The sequence below is a fragment of the Dipodomys ordii genome, unplaced genomic scaffold (genome assembly GCF_000151885.1).
Source record: "Dipodomys ordii isolate 6190 unplaced genomic scaffold, Dord_2.0 Scaffold70, whole genome shotgun sequence".
In the NCBI taxonomy this organism is placed as follows: Eukaryota; Metazoa; Chordata; class Mammalia; order Rodentia; family Heteromyidae; genus Dipodomys; species Dipodomys ordii.
The window spans coordinates 5,925,022-5,940,116 of record NW_012267286.1 but is presented as its reverse complement, the minus strand read 5'-3'; the positions used below and the strand labels follow the sequence as shown (position 1 = coordinate 5,940,116).

The 15,095-nt window shown below is 40.4% G+C and overlaps 1 protein-coding gene and 1 long non-coding RNA gene across 2 annotated transcripts in view; one reads left to right on the top strand and one right to left on the bottom strand.

The window, feature by feature from the left end:
* Nucleotides 1-2,164: 2,164 nt before the first annotated feature.
* Nucleotides 2,165-10,469, bottom strand: LOC105991202. Its single transcript, XR_001175349.1, has 5 exons — nt 10,383-10,469; nt 10,032-10,124; nt 7,944-8,109; nt 3,160-3,223; nt 2,165-2,332 (listed from the first exon to the last, which is right to left on the bottom strand). It is a non-coding gene; the product is annotated as an uncharacterized LOC105991202 (long non-coding RNA).
* A 120-nt stretch (nt 10,470-10,589) lies between these two features.
* The window catches only part of Egf (epidermal growth factor), a 66,436-nt gene continuing 61,930 nt past the window's right edge, over nt 10,590-15,095 (top strand). Inside the window, exon 1 of the mRNA XM_013023787.1 lies at nt 10,590-11,205. Within this exon, the coding sequence (XP_012879241.1) occupies nt 11,088-11,205 (118 nt within the window). The 5' untranslated portion in view covers nt 10,590-11,087. The remainder of the gene's footprint in view (nt 11,206-15,095) is intronic.

Below are 15,095 nucleotides of genomic sequence, written 5' to 3'. Positions count from 1 at the left end.
AAAAAGCCAGAGTGGAGCTGTGGTTCATGTAGTAGGGCGCTAGCCTTGAGCACAAAAGCTCAGGGACATCACCCAGCCCCAGACCTAAAGCTCTAGGGTGGGCACAACAATAACAGCAACAACAACAAACTGTTTACAGTGAAAAAGATAGATCTAGAGACGAGGTGTTGGGTCAAATCCAAACAAACTCTTGAAAAAAAATAAAATAGAAAAGGAAATAGCCAAGTAAGGGAGAAATACAACTTTATAATACAAAATGGCACTGATTAAGCAAGAGTATCCCCCAAACATATCTAATTTTATTCAGTATGTTAAGAAAACATCTACTTTCTTGAATAATTTTGGAGAAAGTCTGAGAAAAATGATCCTGTTGAGGTTTTGTGTTTTTCTCCCTATTTTGAAAATCTGTGGTGTGGTAGATAAAAATGAACTTGCCAACAATGGACAATACAGATATGAAGTTTAAAGCCAGACCCTTCAAGATTGTTTAAAAGAATATATTTTGGCTGGGTGCTGGTGGCTCATGCCTGTAATCCTAGCTATTCAGGAGGCTGAGACTTGAGAATTTTGGCTTAGAGCAGCCTGGGCAGATAGATCTGAGAAAGACTCTTTTGTGTCCAGTTAATCACCAAAAAGTCTGAAGTGCAGATAGGGCTCAACTGGTAGGACATTAGCTTTGAGTGAAAAAACTAAGCACAGTGCCCAGGCCCTGAGGGTAAGCCCATACTGGCACAAGAAAGGAAGGAAGAAAGAAAGAAAGAAGAAAGAAAGAAAGAGAGAGGAAGGAAGGAAGGAAGGAAGGAAGGAAAGAAGGAAGGAAGGAAGGAAGGAAAAAGGAAGGAAGGAAGGAAGAAAAAAGAAAGAAGGATAGAAGGGAGGAAAAGAAGGAAGGAGGAAAGAAAGGAAAAAAGAAAGGAAGAAAGAAAGAAAGAAGGAAAGAAAGCAAAGGGAAGAAAAGAGAAATGATTGGAGAAGTTATAGGGGCTTATATGGTTTAGGTGTGTTATGAAATGTCATTGTATTGGCAACTCAATTCATAAGTTGCTATGTTAGCAGTCTGAAGAGGTAGGGCCTTGCAGTGGTAATTGTGATTAGTGATCCAGAGGGGAGGGAACCCTATGATGGTATTAGTGCCATCATGGAGCTAGATAGCCAGCTAGCATGCTTGTTTGGTCATGATATGGCACAGCCAGGAAGTCTTCATAGAAGATGCTAGGGCTCTTGGACTTGAACTATAAGAAATACACTTATTGTCTTTATAAATTATCCAGTCGAATGCAATGAGTTATAGCAATATAGAAGTGACTAAGCCATTGGGAGGGAGAAAAGGATATTGCTTTAATGGATTATAAAGCCTCTATGCCAAAGATTTCCCCAAATCTTAAAGCTCTTTGGGAAGTTCTTCTGGACATTTAGAAGAAGCAGCACTTGCCTGTAGTTATCTGACCTACCAACATTCCTCAAAATTAAACAGGCATGTGAATCCCTTGGAATCTTTATGTAGTGTGGATTCTTATATGGTAAATCTTGGGTAGGGCCTGAGAGTCTGCACTTCTTCTTTCCTTTTCTTTTGTTGGTTGTGAGGCTTGAACTCTGGGCCTGGGTGCTGTCCCTCAGCTCTTCAGCTCAAGGCTAGCTCTCTACCACTTGAGCCACAGCGCCACTTTCGGCTTTTTCTGCTTATGTGGTGCTGAGGAATCGAACCCAGGGCCTCATACATGCAAGGCAAGCGCTCTACCACTGAGCCACCTTCCCAGCCCTCTTAGAATATTTTTAAATAACTTTTGTTACTTAAAATGAAAATGAATGAAAACTCTGGTTATTTTGCTACAATGAATAATACCACAGTACATATTGGTATCCGTATAAATTCTTTTTTTCCAGTAAAGACAGTATTCCTTTAGGGAGAAATTGCCAAGAGTAAGATTAAATGGTCAACGCCTATAAATATATTTGTGCCTCTGGAGAGTGCTGCCAAATTGCTTCCTGGAAGGGTTATATGAAATGAAAGTTGGCTTTTAAAGGTCAGATTTATTTTGATAGAAGACCAACATACATGTTATATAAAACTAAGCACTTAGCAGCTGGTGGGAAGCAAACCACATATTCCTTAATACACAGTTAGAATATAGTATAGGAATTGTGCCAACGTCTCTCCAAGTAATTACACACATACTTCTGTTCTGCTTATTTTGATTGTGAATTAGATGCTCCCATTGAGAAGTTACATTGCAGATAAACTGTAGCCTGAGCCTCAGGTATGATCATTCCAAAGCTTCTTTTCTCTGTATATGGTAGAATTGAGGTTGCAACTTCCACATTTCATCATATCCTGTATTTGAGGAGATTAAAAATAAAATGAAGATTATAGCTGGGTTTAACTCCTTGAAAACAATGAAACTTTCCTTTAATAAAGAAACCAGAATCTGATGGGTAGTTTAAAATACACTGCACATAGAAGTTGCATCGACATAATGCCAGAGTTGTATTATTTTGTTATTCTCGGCTTAGTGTGACCAAGATACATTTCATGCAAAGGCTCAGATGAATACTTGGATGGATCCAAGGAAACTGAAACCTCAGGTGACCTACGTGAGAACTAACTCTTTCAATGACATAAAGTTAAATCAGTAGCCATAGTGACCTTAGCGGTGGAAATTTAGAAGAAGCAGCACTTGCCTGTAGTTATCTGACCTACCAACATTCCTCAAAATTTAACAGGCATGTGAATCCCTTGGAATCTTTATGTAGTGTGGATTCTTATATGGTAAATCTTGGTAGGGCCTGAGAGTCTGTACTTCTTCTTTTCTTTTCTTTTTTCTTTTGTTGGTTGTGAGGCTTGAACTCTGGGCCTGGGTGCTGTCCCTCAGCTCTTCAACTCAAAGCTAGCACATATAGGGAAGATGCCAACGAAGTTGGTAAAAGACAGAAGAATGCATGCGAAGCCTCATCTTTTCCAGCTGCTGTCTTGGCCCTAAGCAGGCATGGGGGCTGGTTAGTCATCTCTGCATTATGAGTGAGATGAAAGGTGCCCTTGGGAATGGAGTGTAAACACGTGCTCGAAAGACAGGCAGGGTTGGGCTTTTACAAATCAACTCTTTACTTAATAGCTAGGAGCCTTTGGGACCGATATTTAACTTTGCTAACCCTAGGATTTACCTTCCATAACATGTTCATAGAGGCTAGATAAGAGCTTTCCTTCCTCAGCCTTCTGGTAATGAGTCTGGAATGATGTAAAGAGAGCTGTTATGTGAGATTGATATTTGATACGATATCTCATCCTATTATATATACATATATTAACATTTTACCTCATATGTCAGAGAAATATTAGACTTTAGATCCCCAAACTCTAAACACAATAAAATATTTAGCAAGGTAAAAAGATAAAAGGTCCAACGAGTAAAATTAGTCTTATTTCTATAAGAGATCAGCAGAGAACTGGAAAAAGAAATAGAATTTTATTATACGTAGCATTTAAAACATAAAATAAATTTAACAGAAAATATGCAAAGCTTTACATTTAACAGTCAAAGACATTGATAGGAGAAACTAAAGACCTAAATTAGTGGAGAAATATATTTTGTTCATAGATTAGGAGATCCAGTATTGTTAAGATGTCAATTCTAACATTGCATAGAGTCAATGACATTGGAGTCAAAACAATTTTTTGGTAGAAGTTACCATGCTAATTATAAATTCATATGGAAGTACAAATAATCCATAATCTTAAAACCAAACAAAATAAAACAATCAAACAAGAAAGACAACTTGGAGGATGTACCCTATCAGAATGTAAGAATAGCGTTCTTGCAAAGCAGAAATAATCAAAGGGCAAAGGGATCAATAAAATAATAACTCTAGAAATAACAGATAATTCAATACTCATTTTTCCTTCATTTTTTTGGGGGGGATTCAATGCTCATTTTTAAATGACACTGTCAACAAAATTCAAGAAAAAAGAAAATTCTCTTCATAATTGATACTGGAAAAATTGTATATGAATATAAAGAAAACTAACCTTGAATTCTAATGTTATATAATAAACAAATATTAAGATTAACCATAAATACTTAAATTCTAAAAGTTCTCAAGGGAAAAATAGGAAAGCATATTTGAAAGCTTGATATAGGTAATGATTTCTGAGTGAGAGTATATACATATATAAAGCTAACCATAAAAGGAAAATATTTTAAATTTATAAAGTTATAAATGTACAAAATGGAGCAGATATCTTGAAAAATTATTTGGCAAGTTAAACATATACCTACCCTATGAACCAGCAAGTACTTACTAACTGAATTGAAATGAACACATTTTTACTGCCAACCCTGGAAATAATCCAAAGATCTATCAACAAAGAAATGGATAAACAGATTGTGTTATATTCATACAAAGGAATATTTCCTAGAAGCAAAATAAATAGATAAATAAAAGAAGTACCATTATATATAACTCAGATGGATCTCAAAACCAAAATTAAGGTATTTTACTCATCAAAAGACATTGTTCAGAAAACAGATAAACCACATGCTGGGATGAAAATTTTTCCATACATAGATTCAACAAAAGATTTAAATCCAACATATACATAAAGAACTTCAACAGATAATACAATAACAAACTGTCAAACGTATAACAAGTTTTCATAAAAAGGGGCACACAATTTAAATATATTTCTCAGGAAAAGGAACTGTGAATAACCAATTAACATGAGAAAAGGTAGTCACCACTATCTCCTGAGAGAAAAACATATTAAAACGGCAACAGCTGGGGTGTGGTGGCTCACGCCTGTTATCCTGGCTACTCAGGAGACTGAGATCGGAGGATTGCAGTTTAAAGCCAGCCCAGGCAGGAAGGTCTTGTAGACTCTTTTGTTGTTGTTGTTGTTGGTAGTGGGGCTTGAACTCTGGGCCTGGGCGCAGTCACTCAGCTCTTCAGCTCAAGGTGAGCACTCTACCACTTGAACCACAGCCCCACTTCTGGTTTTCTGAGTGGTTTATTGGAGATAAGAGTCTCATGCACTTCTCTACTTGGGCTGGCTTTAAACCATGATCCTCTTATCTCAGCCTCCTGAGTAGCTATGATTACAGGCATAAGCCACCAGTGCTTGACTTTGGAGACACTTATCTCCAATAAACTACTCAAAAAAGAAGCTCAGGGACAGGGGCCGGGCCCAGAGTTCAAGCCTCAGGACCAGCAAAAAACCTCAAAAAACCCCAAAACAAAAATCTCTGCAGCATAATATTGTTACTCACATGAATGAGTTAAAGTTAGAAAGCTTGTGAACATGAAAATTGGGGAAGGATGTGAGACAACTTTGTTCACTACTGGGGAGAGAAATGTACAAAACAGAGCAATCACCTTGGAAAAATGTTTGGCAATTTCTTAGAAAGTTAAACATAGAACTTCCCTATGAACCAGCAATTACCTATTAACTGAACAGAAATGGGACCAAACCTGGAAACAATCCAAAGATCCATCAACAAGAAAATGGACAAATAGTTTGTGTTATGGTTCATACAAAAAAAAGATGAAGGATCTCAAAACCATTATCCTGGACAAAAGAAGACAGACATAAAATTGATTGTACTATATGACTGCATTTATATAAAGCTTGAAAACATACAAAACTTATCTATGAGAAAATTAGGAACAATTGTTGCCTAGGGAAAGGATTCATAGGGACATTTCTGATGATAAGAGAAACTTTCTGGGCTGGGAAAGCAGCTCAGGGGTAGATAGCTTGCCTTGCATGCATGAGGCCCTGAGTTCGATTCCTCAGCACCACATAAGCAAAAAGAAAAAGCTGGAAGTGGCACTGTGGCTCCAGAGGGAGAGCGCTAGCCTTGAGCTGAAGAACTGAGGGACAGCGCCCAGGCCCAGAGTTCAGGCCCCACAACCAGACCCCCCCACCAAAAAAAGAGAAACTTTCTGAATTTGACTGATGTTGGTTCAAGTGTCATTTTTTGGTATTATAGAGGTGCTATATAGAGGGATTATAATTACATGACTCAGGTAATGAGTACGTTTTCTTTTGTACAGTGTCTTCTGTTCCCTCATTCTCTCTTAGTCCCTCCCTCCTGTCTCTACCAATGAGTTGCTTTCATCAGTGTCCAGGAAGTTCCACTGCTGCTATTTTTCACCCTTTTTCCCTCCCATAACTCTTCTGAAGATGAACACTTGAATACACCATACACAAGATAAAAAAGACAGAATCATCAAAAACTTTAAAAAAGTAAGAAAGAAAAAAAAAAGAGGTCACTTGTTTCTGTATCTTGGAGTTTTTTCCATATATATATACATATATATATATTTGTATATATAATTTTATGTAAATATGAAGAGGCCCTTAGGCATTGCATCTTTGTGTTTCTCTCCTAAGGGTATCCTCTTTTGGTCTCACTGTGGGTGAGTATCTAGAATCTTGTATAATTTATCATATCTCAGTGTATTTGAGATCTAATTTCTGCATATCTCTGAGCTTGTGTAATTTTTTAAAAATCAAAACTTATCTGATTGTACTTTTAAGATCTACTCAGTTCCTGTAAAATTTATTTTAATAAAAAGGAATGCATCTTCATGGGAAGCTTAACTGGAAAAAGCAACCTAACATTTCAGTTCTCTGGTTTTTGAACTTTTAAAAATAAATTACCCAAATAGTTTCTCTCCACCATCTATTTTATGTCTTTCCAATTTTGAGTGATATACCTTGATTGCTTTCACTTATTTAATTTCAGTCCTTGGAGGCGGAAGATGAGGTAAAAGACTCATTCAATTTAAGGCCCAGTGAAGATGTGTAAGCAATGATCATTATTTCTACTAGTGTACAGAAAATAGTATTTAAGTTCATGTAGTGCATAGCAACTCCAGTGCTCTGGGCAGATTTCAGGTTCTGTTCAGAATCTGAATGTTATTAAAACCAGTGTTTCTTTCTAGGCTTTGACCAAAAATTAGCTCCTAGCCCCCAGCCAGTGAGCCTGTATTCAGCCTCTCTGATCTTCTCTGTCCTTTTGATGATGTGGGGGTGGCGGACTTTTACCCTTGGCAAGGTGGTATTGAAGATTAGAGATGGTGTGGAAAAAAAGCACCTGTTTTCTGGATGTCTGGCATCTTGGAAGCATGTCGATGGTGTGGTGCTGGTGATGATTAACCAGAGCTGCTGAGCATAGATAAGGTTTTCTTTCATTTATTTTATTTGCTTCAAAATAGTTTTAAACATGGGCCCAATTTCAAGTAGTAGAACAAGTTTTCATATTGAGTATCTTGCTGCTAAGCTGCTTTTATAAGAGAAATTGCATCCTGATTTCAAGTCAGGCATTTCTCCTGACTTGTGAGAAAGGCTCTATCTATCTATCTGTCTGTCTATCTATCTATCTATCTATCTATCTATCTATCTATCTATCTATCTATCTATCTATCTATCTGTCTGTCTGTCTGTCTGTCTGTCTGTCTGTCTGTCTGTCTGTCTGTCTGTCTATTTGTTTCTATTAAAAAATCATAGATTTTTGTTTCATAAGGCCTTATAGACCTGATTTCTCAGGTAGTAGAACAAGTTTATGCATACAGCATTTGATGATGTTTTGATGGGGAATTTAATCTTAAAGGTTAGGAGAGGAACCATGACTCCCAACAGCCTCCCTTCCCTTCAGCTATCTGCCTGCTCTTACTGAAGAGCAGTCGTTGGCTGTCTCCTTGCCACTGATATCCAACTCTCTTACTGACCTGTCAACAGGCTTTTCCCATCCCGACTGTGCCCCCAAAATGTCTGGGGATAAATTAAATAAGCAAGTCTTTCCCTGTTTTATTTCCTGTTGTCTGCATTACACATCCCAGTTCAGCGTTCACTGTACTCCCTTTCTTTTCTGACACCCCCAGAATACATGGTGACTGGCCTTGTGCAACATGTTCATATACCCTTCTTTATTGTTACTGACAATCACCTTTAGCAAGGTGTTGAAGTTAAGGACCATCAGCACATCTGTGACTTTGGGGATGGATTTGTCACAGGATCTGGCTGTGCAGCCCAGGGTATTTGGAACTTGTGAGCCTCCTGGCTGAGCTCCTGAGTTCTAGGACCACCACCACCTCTGGTTCCACTTCTGTTTCCTGTATTTCAAACAGTACCCTATCGTATAGAGCTTGATGAATTGAGCAATTCATTTTGAAACAGTTCTCATTTTGAATCAATTCTTGTCATTTGGATTTCTGGTCAACTTTACAATAAAGAGGATGTTTGCCCAGGACGAAAAAATTAGTTTTATCTAGAAGTAATAATTCTGGACTTACTAATTATCTCTGGAAGCCTTTTCTAGTTGGATAGCACAGTTCTGTGATTTCACTATCTGGATAGCTATAGATCTGTGAATTAGACGCATTGATTTATCATATCAACCATCCGTTGAGGCATCTACTATACCCCTGTGGACTCCTTCATCTCCTACAGAGATGCTAAGGTTCAAAATTAATGATAACATTAGCCAAGGTGAAGTGTAATTAGGCAAGCAAACCTTTCTACAATCAAAATATCACGAAGAATTCCACATCTAATTAGGATGTGATTGTGGATTGTTGCCTGTCTGTTTACATCCTTCTCCCCCCTCCTCTCCACACACACAGCTCCATGCTGCACTGTGCGCTTAGTCCCTTCCCCTGTTGTCCGCTATGACATTGGCAATGCCATTTGCTGAAGGGGAAGCATATTAAAGCAGGTTAGTCATTTGAATAGTTGGTACAGGTTATTTGTAGGACTCTCATTCTGAATCTTGAGTCTGCATGAGTCTGGAATGCAATAGAATATTCCATACACCCATCCATGTGACTTCTGTTGCCCCTTCAGGGTCTGTTTCTCCTTATACAGGGTCAGAAACTGGTTGAATAAGGAGAAATCATGACTTAACGATTTGTCTTTGAGAAATCCTGAGGACACATTAATTATGAGCAAAGGACTTAAGAGTTGTTTGTACTTCTTTACAAGGAGTGTCCACTAGTATGACTTTCTTTGCTCTTCGTCTTTCTTTTTCTTTCCCTCTCTCCTTCCCTCCCTCTTCCCTTCCTTCTTTCCGGCTTTCCTTCTTTCCTTTCTTCCTTCCTTCCTTCCTTCCTTCTTTCCTTCCTTCCCCCTTCCCTCCCTCCTTCCTACTCTTCCCTCCTTCCCTTCTTTCCTTTCTTTTTGTGCTGGTACTGGGCTTGAACATGGGGCTTCACTCTTTCTTGGCTTTTTCTGCTCAAGGCTGGTGCTCCACCACTTGAGCCACAGCTCTACCTCTAGCCTTTCTCTGGATAATTGGATAAGAGTCTCAGGGACTTTTCTGCCTGTGCTGTGTTGGAATCTCTCTCCTCAGATTTCACCCTCCTGAGTAGCTAGCACGTGTGAGCTACCAGCTCATGGCTATTTTTCTAATTATTGCTTTGTCTACATTTTCTTCTTTAAATTGTTTTTAGAAAAGTGATACATAGAGGAATTACGGTTATATAAGTCAGGTAATGAGCACATTTCTTTTTGGACAATGCCCCCTTTCTTTTTCTCTCTCCCAGTTTTTCCCTTCTGCCCTCACCCACAAGTTGCATAGTTCATTTTCAACATAGTGTCCGGCGAGTAAGACTGCTTCATTTGTTCATCCTTTGTCCTTTTATGTCTGTGTTTGTCTGCATTTTTGACTTGCATATGAACATTACCTCAAAGCAACTTAAGTGAGGGTGTTTTCTAGGATTCAGTTAAATTGATAGTAATTTACACTGTCATCATCTCTGCTATAGATGGACTGACAGGACTGGAGGTTTCAGAGATTGTCTTAAGTAGAGAGTGGTGGAAGAGACAGATAATGGATGGTGAAGCATTCCTTTTCTAGGACTAAGATGTGATGAGATGCCTTAAATTATCTGAGAAGCGATTTCATCTAGCCATGCTGGATTCCCCAGGCTTTCTAACTTTCACACTATTAGCTTATTTTCCCCCAACATGCTTCTATAATAACAACCCACTCCTTTCCCTGCACTCTTGGCCCCTCTTGATGTATTGTTATACTCACGCTGAAAGAAAAGCTATCTGTGCACATGCCGTCTCTTCCATCTGGCTTCAGGGATTTCCCTTTGATTTGGAAAGAATAATCATTCAAATTCCACTATAAAATACACAGGAGGGAAAGAGAAAGATTAAGCTCCAGGAATGCAGCGCTGGTGTTGACATTTCATTAAATTATGAGCTGAAGGGGAATTATCTTCTGTATGGCTCATGTGAGCAATCAATTGTTATACATTGGAATTATCAGCAGTGTTGCTCGCCACTGATTTATCAGTTGCATGGTTTAGTTGTGTTTCCCATCCTTCAAGATATTAAAACACAGCCAATATTCAGCAGGTTACCTCCAAGATACCATTACCTTCTCCACAGCCCCCTTAATTGCTCTCTCCCTGGTCTGGGTGAATATTTATGGTGAGTAGCAGTTATCTCTTTTCTGGCAGCTGGCTCTGCTTTCCTGTTCTGAAGAGTTGGCCATATTCACATTTGCCAACAGAGACTCATTCAAGTGTCACTCAAGGAGAGGGGGAGGAGTCTAGAGAGCTTTAAAAAGGAAAGAGGAGTCAGTTCTATTTTTCAAAAAGAGAAGCTCTGTTTGAGGAGCCATCCGATCTGCAGATTTCTTCCCTAGTCCCCATATCAGGGTCGTGGCTGGAACTTTCCACCAATTCTTCCCTTTATTTCCTCTCTCTCTCTCTCTCTCTCATTCTCTTTCTCTCTCTTTCTCATTCTCTCTCTCTGGCTTGCCTGCCGGTGCCTGTCACAGCAAAGTCAGACCTACAGAGTATGGTTGTTAAACTCTGTGAAATCTGTCACAAGGGTGTCAGGTATTTCTAAATGGCTTCCAAGAAAAACTTCAGATAAGGAAATCTCCTGGAGCGTTTGCAAAGCTGCATTTGGAGGCTCCCAGAAGGTGAAGTAGAAGGTGGAGGCAAAACAGCAAAATAAAAGATGTCCCCAGAGCCAACGCCTGACCAGTTGGGAGTGAGATATAGTCACTTCGCCTGGGGTGCGCTTGAGCACACTCAACTTCTTTTCTATTGAAGATCGAAGCCTTAGCAAGATTATGCTGCTTTCACTTAGCCTTCTGTTGCCTGTAGTGGTTCCATGTAGTTTTGTAACTGTCTCAGCCCAACAGCATTGGAACTGTCCTGCCGAGGGGAAGGGGACTTCCACTTGTATGGGTAAGTAATTTAATCGAGAGGAATTCCCACCCTGGGGACACTGTTGTCAGGTACCTGTTCAACTTTCACTGATACACTTGCCCAGTTTGGTTTTTGTGGTTTGTCTGGTGTGTTTATTCTAGCCTTCTAGTTTATTTTCCGGAGCGTGCTTATTTCCATACTGCTTGTTGGAGCTCATGTCCTGGGCTGTAAAAATCTCATGGATCTGAGCAGTTCTCTGGGGATAAATAATCATTTCGAGCTAGCTGAATGTTTCTTTCCATAGGAACTTCTGTCTTGATTCCAAGGAGCAAATACAGTTGATAGATGTTCCAGTGGAAAGTAGATTAACATATGGTCGCGGTTCTTGTCATTTCTGGAACTGTCTAGTTAAACCCTAAGAAGCAGGGACTACCTTCTGATCACTTTGTGTAAGAATTCAGAAATTTCCAGACAGAGTGAAAACATGGGACGGGGGTGCTGAGCAAAGGTGACTCTAACATTGTGAAAATTAACCAGAGGGTCAAGTTCCGCCGCCTCCGGCTGCTCTGGAGCTCTGGCACAGTGTCTGAGGAACAGGTGCATCGTAACTTTGAAAACGACTAAGAATTGACAGTGAGTAAAAGAGCCACAGCTCCTCCCACTTGCAATGGGTTTTTAACCCCAGAGAAAGAGGAATTCCATGGATCGCAGGTTGCGGGCTGCCTGAGACTCTTGCTTGCAAAGTGTTTCTCACTGCTGACTCTACTTCACTATGATGCCGGCTGCTCAGCCAACACTAACAGGTTCATCCAGCCCAGGCGACAGGCTGTCCTGGGATTCCTTTCTTGGCATCTGGCCCCTATGAAATAGAATCTGGTTTCCCCAAAGAGGATAGATCAAGGACAACACAATAATGTTTTCTAAAGAGAAACTTCTAGAAAATAGCCCAGAAAACGTAGGAATAAGGAGAATAGAACCAAGCCACACTGTCAGAGATTGGCTTGCTCACTTGGGAGCTCACACCTGAGAGAGTGAGAAATGTCCCTGCCCAGAGACTCAGGCCTGTCACCAGGCCCTGCTCATTGTCAGAGGTGTGCAGAATCTTAGGGTACTAAAAGGCAAGATGCTAATTATCGTTCTACCCCCAGCACCTAGAACATCTCCTGTTGAATGAATGAGTGTTTCTCTGATCTGTTAACCACATAGTCTCAGGGAAGCACATCCAAAAGGGGAGATGAAAGACAAAAATAGCCCCATGAATTTCTTACTCAGCTGTTGAGGCAGGAGTAAAAGTTTGGACATCGTTACTGCATGTGGATGGGAACATGGCCGGGGTAGAAGACTTGGAATTAGCTGACAGAGGACCCGGGCTGCCATCTTTGTAGGATGGAAGGAACGGTCAGAGGTGGGACCCAATCAGGCTGCTGGTTGCCCAGAAAGACACACACACACACACACACACACACACACACACACACACACACACACACACTGAAGCATTTCCCAAGAAAGGGCCAAAAAGAATCAGGGGACAGTGAGGGTCCTGCTAGCATGCAATCTAAGCCTGTTATTCTCTGTCACTTGTGCTGGTGGTTCAGAGGTGACTTGGCTGGTTACATCAGACTAACAAGAATCTCAGGATAGAGAGAATGAGTCAGGAAGACGGTCACAGAGGAGAAAAAAACCATAAGTTTCAAGAAGAAGCAAGCCCATTTCATGTCCATGGTACCTTCTTTTTATTATCATTACTTTTATCTTTAGTTATACAAAGGGGTTTTAATTCAACTCCTCAGTATATGAGTACAATGCAGCTTGATCAGTATCACCCCTTCTATCATCCTCTCTCCTCCCCTCCCCTTACTTCTTCCCCTACCCCTCCCCTTCTCTCCTCCTTTCCTCCTCCTTCCATCCCTCTCCCCTCCTCTTTCCCTCTTCCCCTCTTTCCTCCTCTCTCCCCCTTCCTTTTTGTGTCAGTCTCGGGGGTTAAACCCAGGACCTGGGCACTGTCCTTAAGCTTTTGTGCTGAAGACTAGCACTCTACCTTTTAAGCAACATCTCCACTTTGGGCTTTTTGCTGGTTACTTGGAGGTCTGAATCTCATGGACTTTTCCTACCTGTGCTAGCTTTGAACCACAATCCTCAGGTTTTCAGCCTCCTGAGTCGCTAGGTGTAAGAGCCATTGACGCCTAGCTCCATGTTACCTTATTAGTTAAATTGTTTTCTAAAGTCTCTGGTCCATGATCATTGTGGAGATCACATGAGTAACGTAGCACACCTAACATGTTAACCAGCAGGGTATTCCCAACAAATGTCATGTTGGGTTCTAAGTTATGGCTGGATTTCTTTGATCACGTTGTGTGCTTTAAGGATTTATTTTGAACAGGGCAGTGACTTGGCTCCAACCTCAGTGAGAGTGGAATGTCTGGATGTCACATTGTGACTCTGCCTCTTTGCTTTTTCCTTCCTTGCAAGTCACTTTGTAAAATCCCTTCCCCCTACTTCACACTCCAGGTTTCATATTAGTCGATAACTGCCAAGGTCAACACCCTGGTCACCTCCTGCATTTCAGAGGGTAGTGTTTCCATCTCCTCTCTAAATAGAGATGGTGACATCATCTATTTTTCCCCTCCCATTTAAACTCCACTTACCTTAACTCTTGCCCTTGGCATTGAGACAGACCACCTCTTGGGCCAACATAACCCAGCCAGATGGAAGCTTCGTGCTTTAACAAGATCCAGGTAATCTGGGTCCCCAATTCCCATGGCTGCTAGTCAGATCAAAAAAGCCATAGCAACTTAATAGGAATTCCATGGATCACAGATGGGTCTTGTATTGGACCAGCTCTGTATTGAGATAGGGGTATTTGCTTGGCTTTTGTTGACGCTGAAGTAGACTAAGCCCCTAGCAATTGCTAGCAAGTGGCTTCTGAACATTCAAGCTATGTGCCTTGGCGAACACACATCAGCCGAGAAGGGAACTGCTCCTGCTTGGCGTGTGTACCCACGCTGGTTGTCAGAATGTTCTTGGTAAATGAAGGGTGAGGAAGAAGCAGAGACTCAGGGCGCTGTCTCCTGGAAGGATCTAGGGTGGCACAAAGTTAACCAACTGGGCAGATCAGTTTTACCCGCAAATGGTGAAGTCGCTGAATACAACGCCAGTGAATGCTGGGTCACTGTCCAAGTCACGTGCAAGGCTGGATAGTCTCTAGATTCAAATCTGGTTTGTTTCCAACCAGCTGTGAAAAAAAAATTAAAGACCTTAATTGTTTCTTCATGAATACTGTATGGCTGAAACTCTTCCCCCAAATCGGTACAGTTGTTGTTGTTTTGGCCTTTGAGGTTGTAGCAGAAGTTAGTGGAAAGAAAGATAAATTTCAGAGGCTACCTGCTTAGATTCAAATCCCAGTGGGGTTGCTTGTGAATAGCATCTGTCATTTTGCTGAGTAAAATAGAGCTAATTACGCCCTCTCCCCAGGAACTGCTGTCTGTCTGTACTGTCTGGACGTATTCATTGTTAGTGTCATCAGTGGAAAATACACTTTCAAGGAGTTTCTAAAGCTTTCTCACAAAATTCTCATATTCCAACAAGCATCTCAGTGTTGAGTTGAGCTTTGGATATCATTACTTCAAATATGAGCAATCTAAGTTAGAGAACACATTCATGTTGCAATGTTACAGGTTTTATTCCTTCGCATGAATTTTTATTTATTTATTGTTATTATAAAGGTGATGAACAGCGGGGCTATGCTTCCATAAGTCAGGGAAAGAGTACATTTCTTTTGGGACAATGTCCCTGATTCCTTTGCTCACTCATAGTTTTTCCTTCTCATTCCCACCCACAAGTCATTCATTTTCAACATAGTATCTATGTTGCTGTCTTTGTTTATCCTTTGTCACACCATTTCTTTTCTTTTTCTTTTTTTTTTTTTT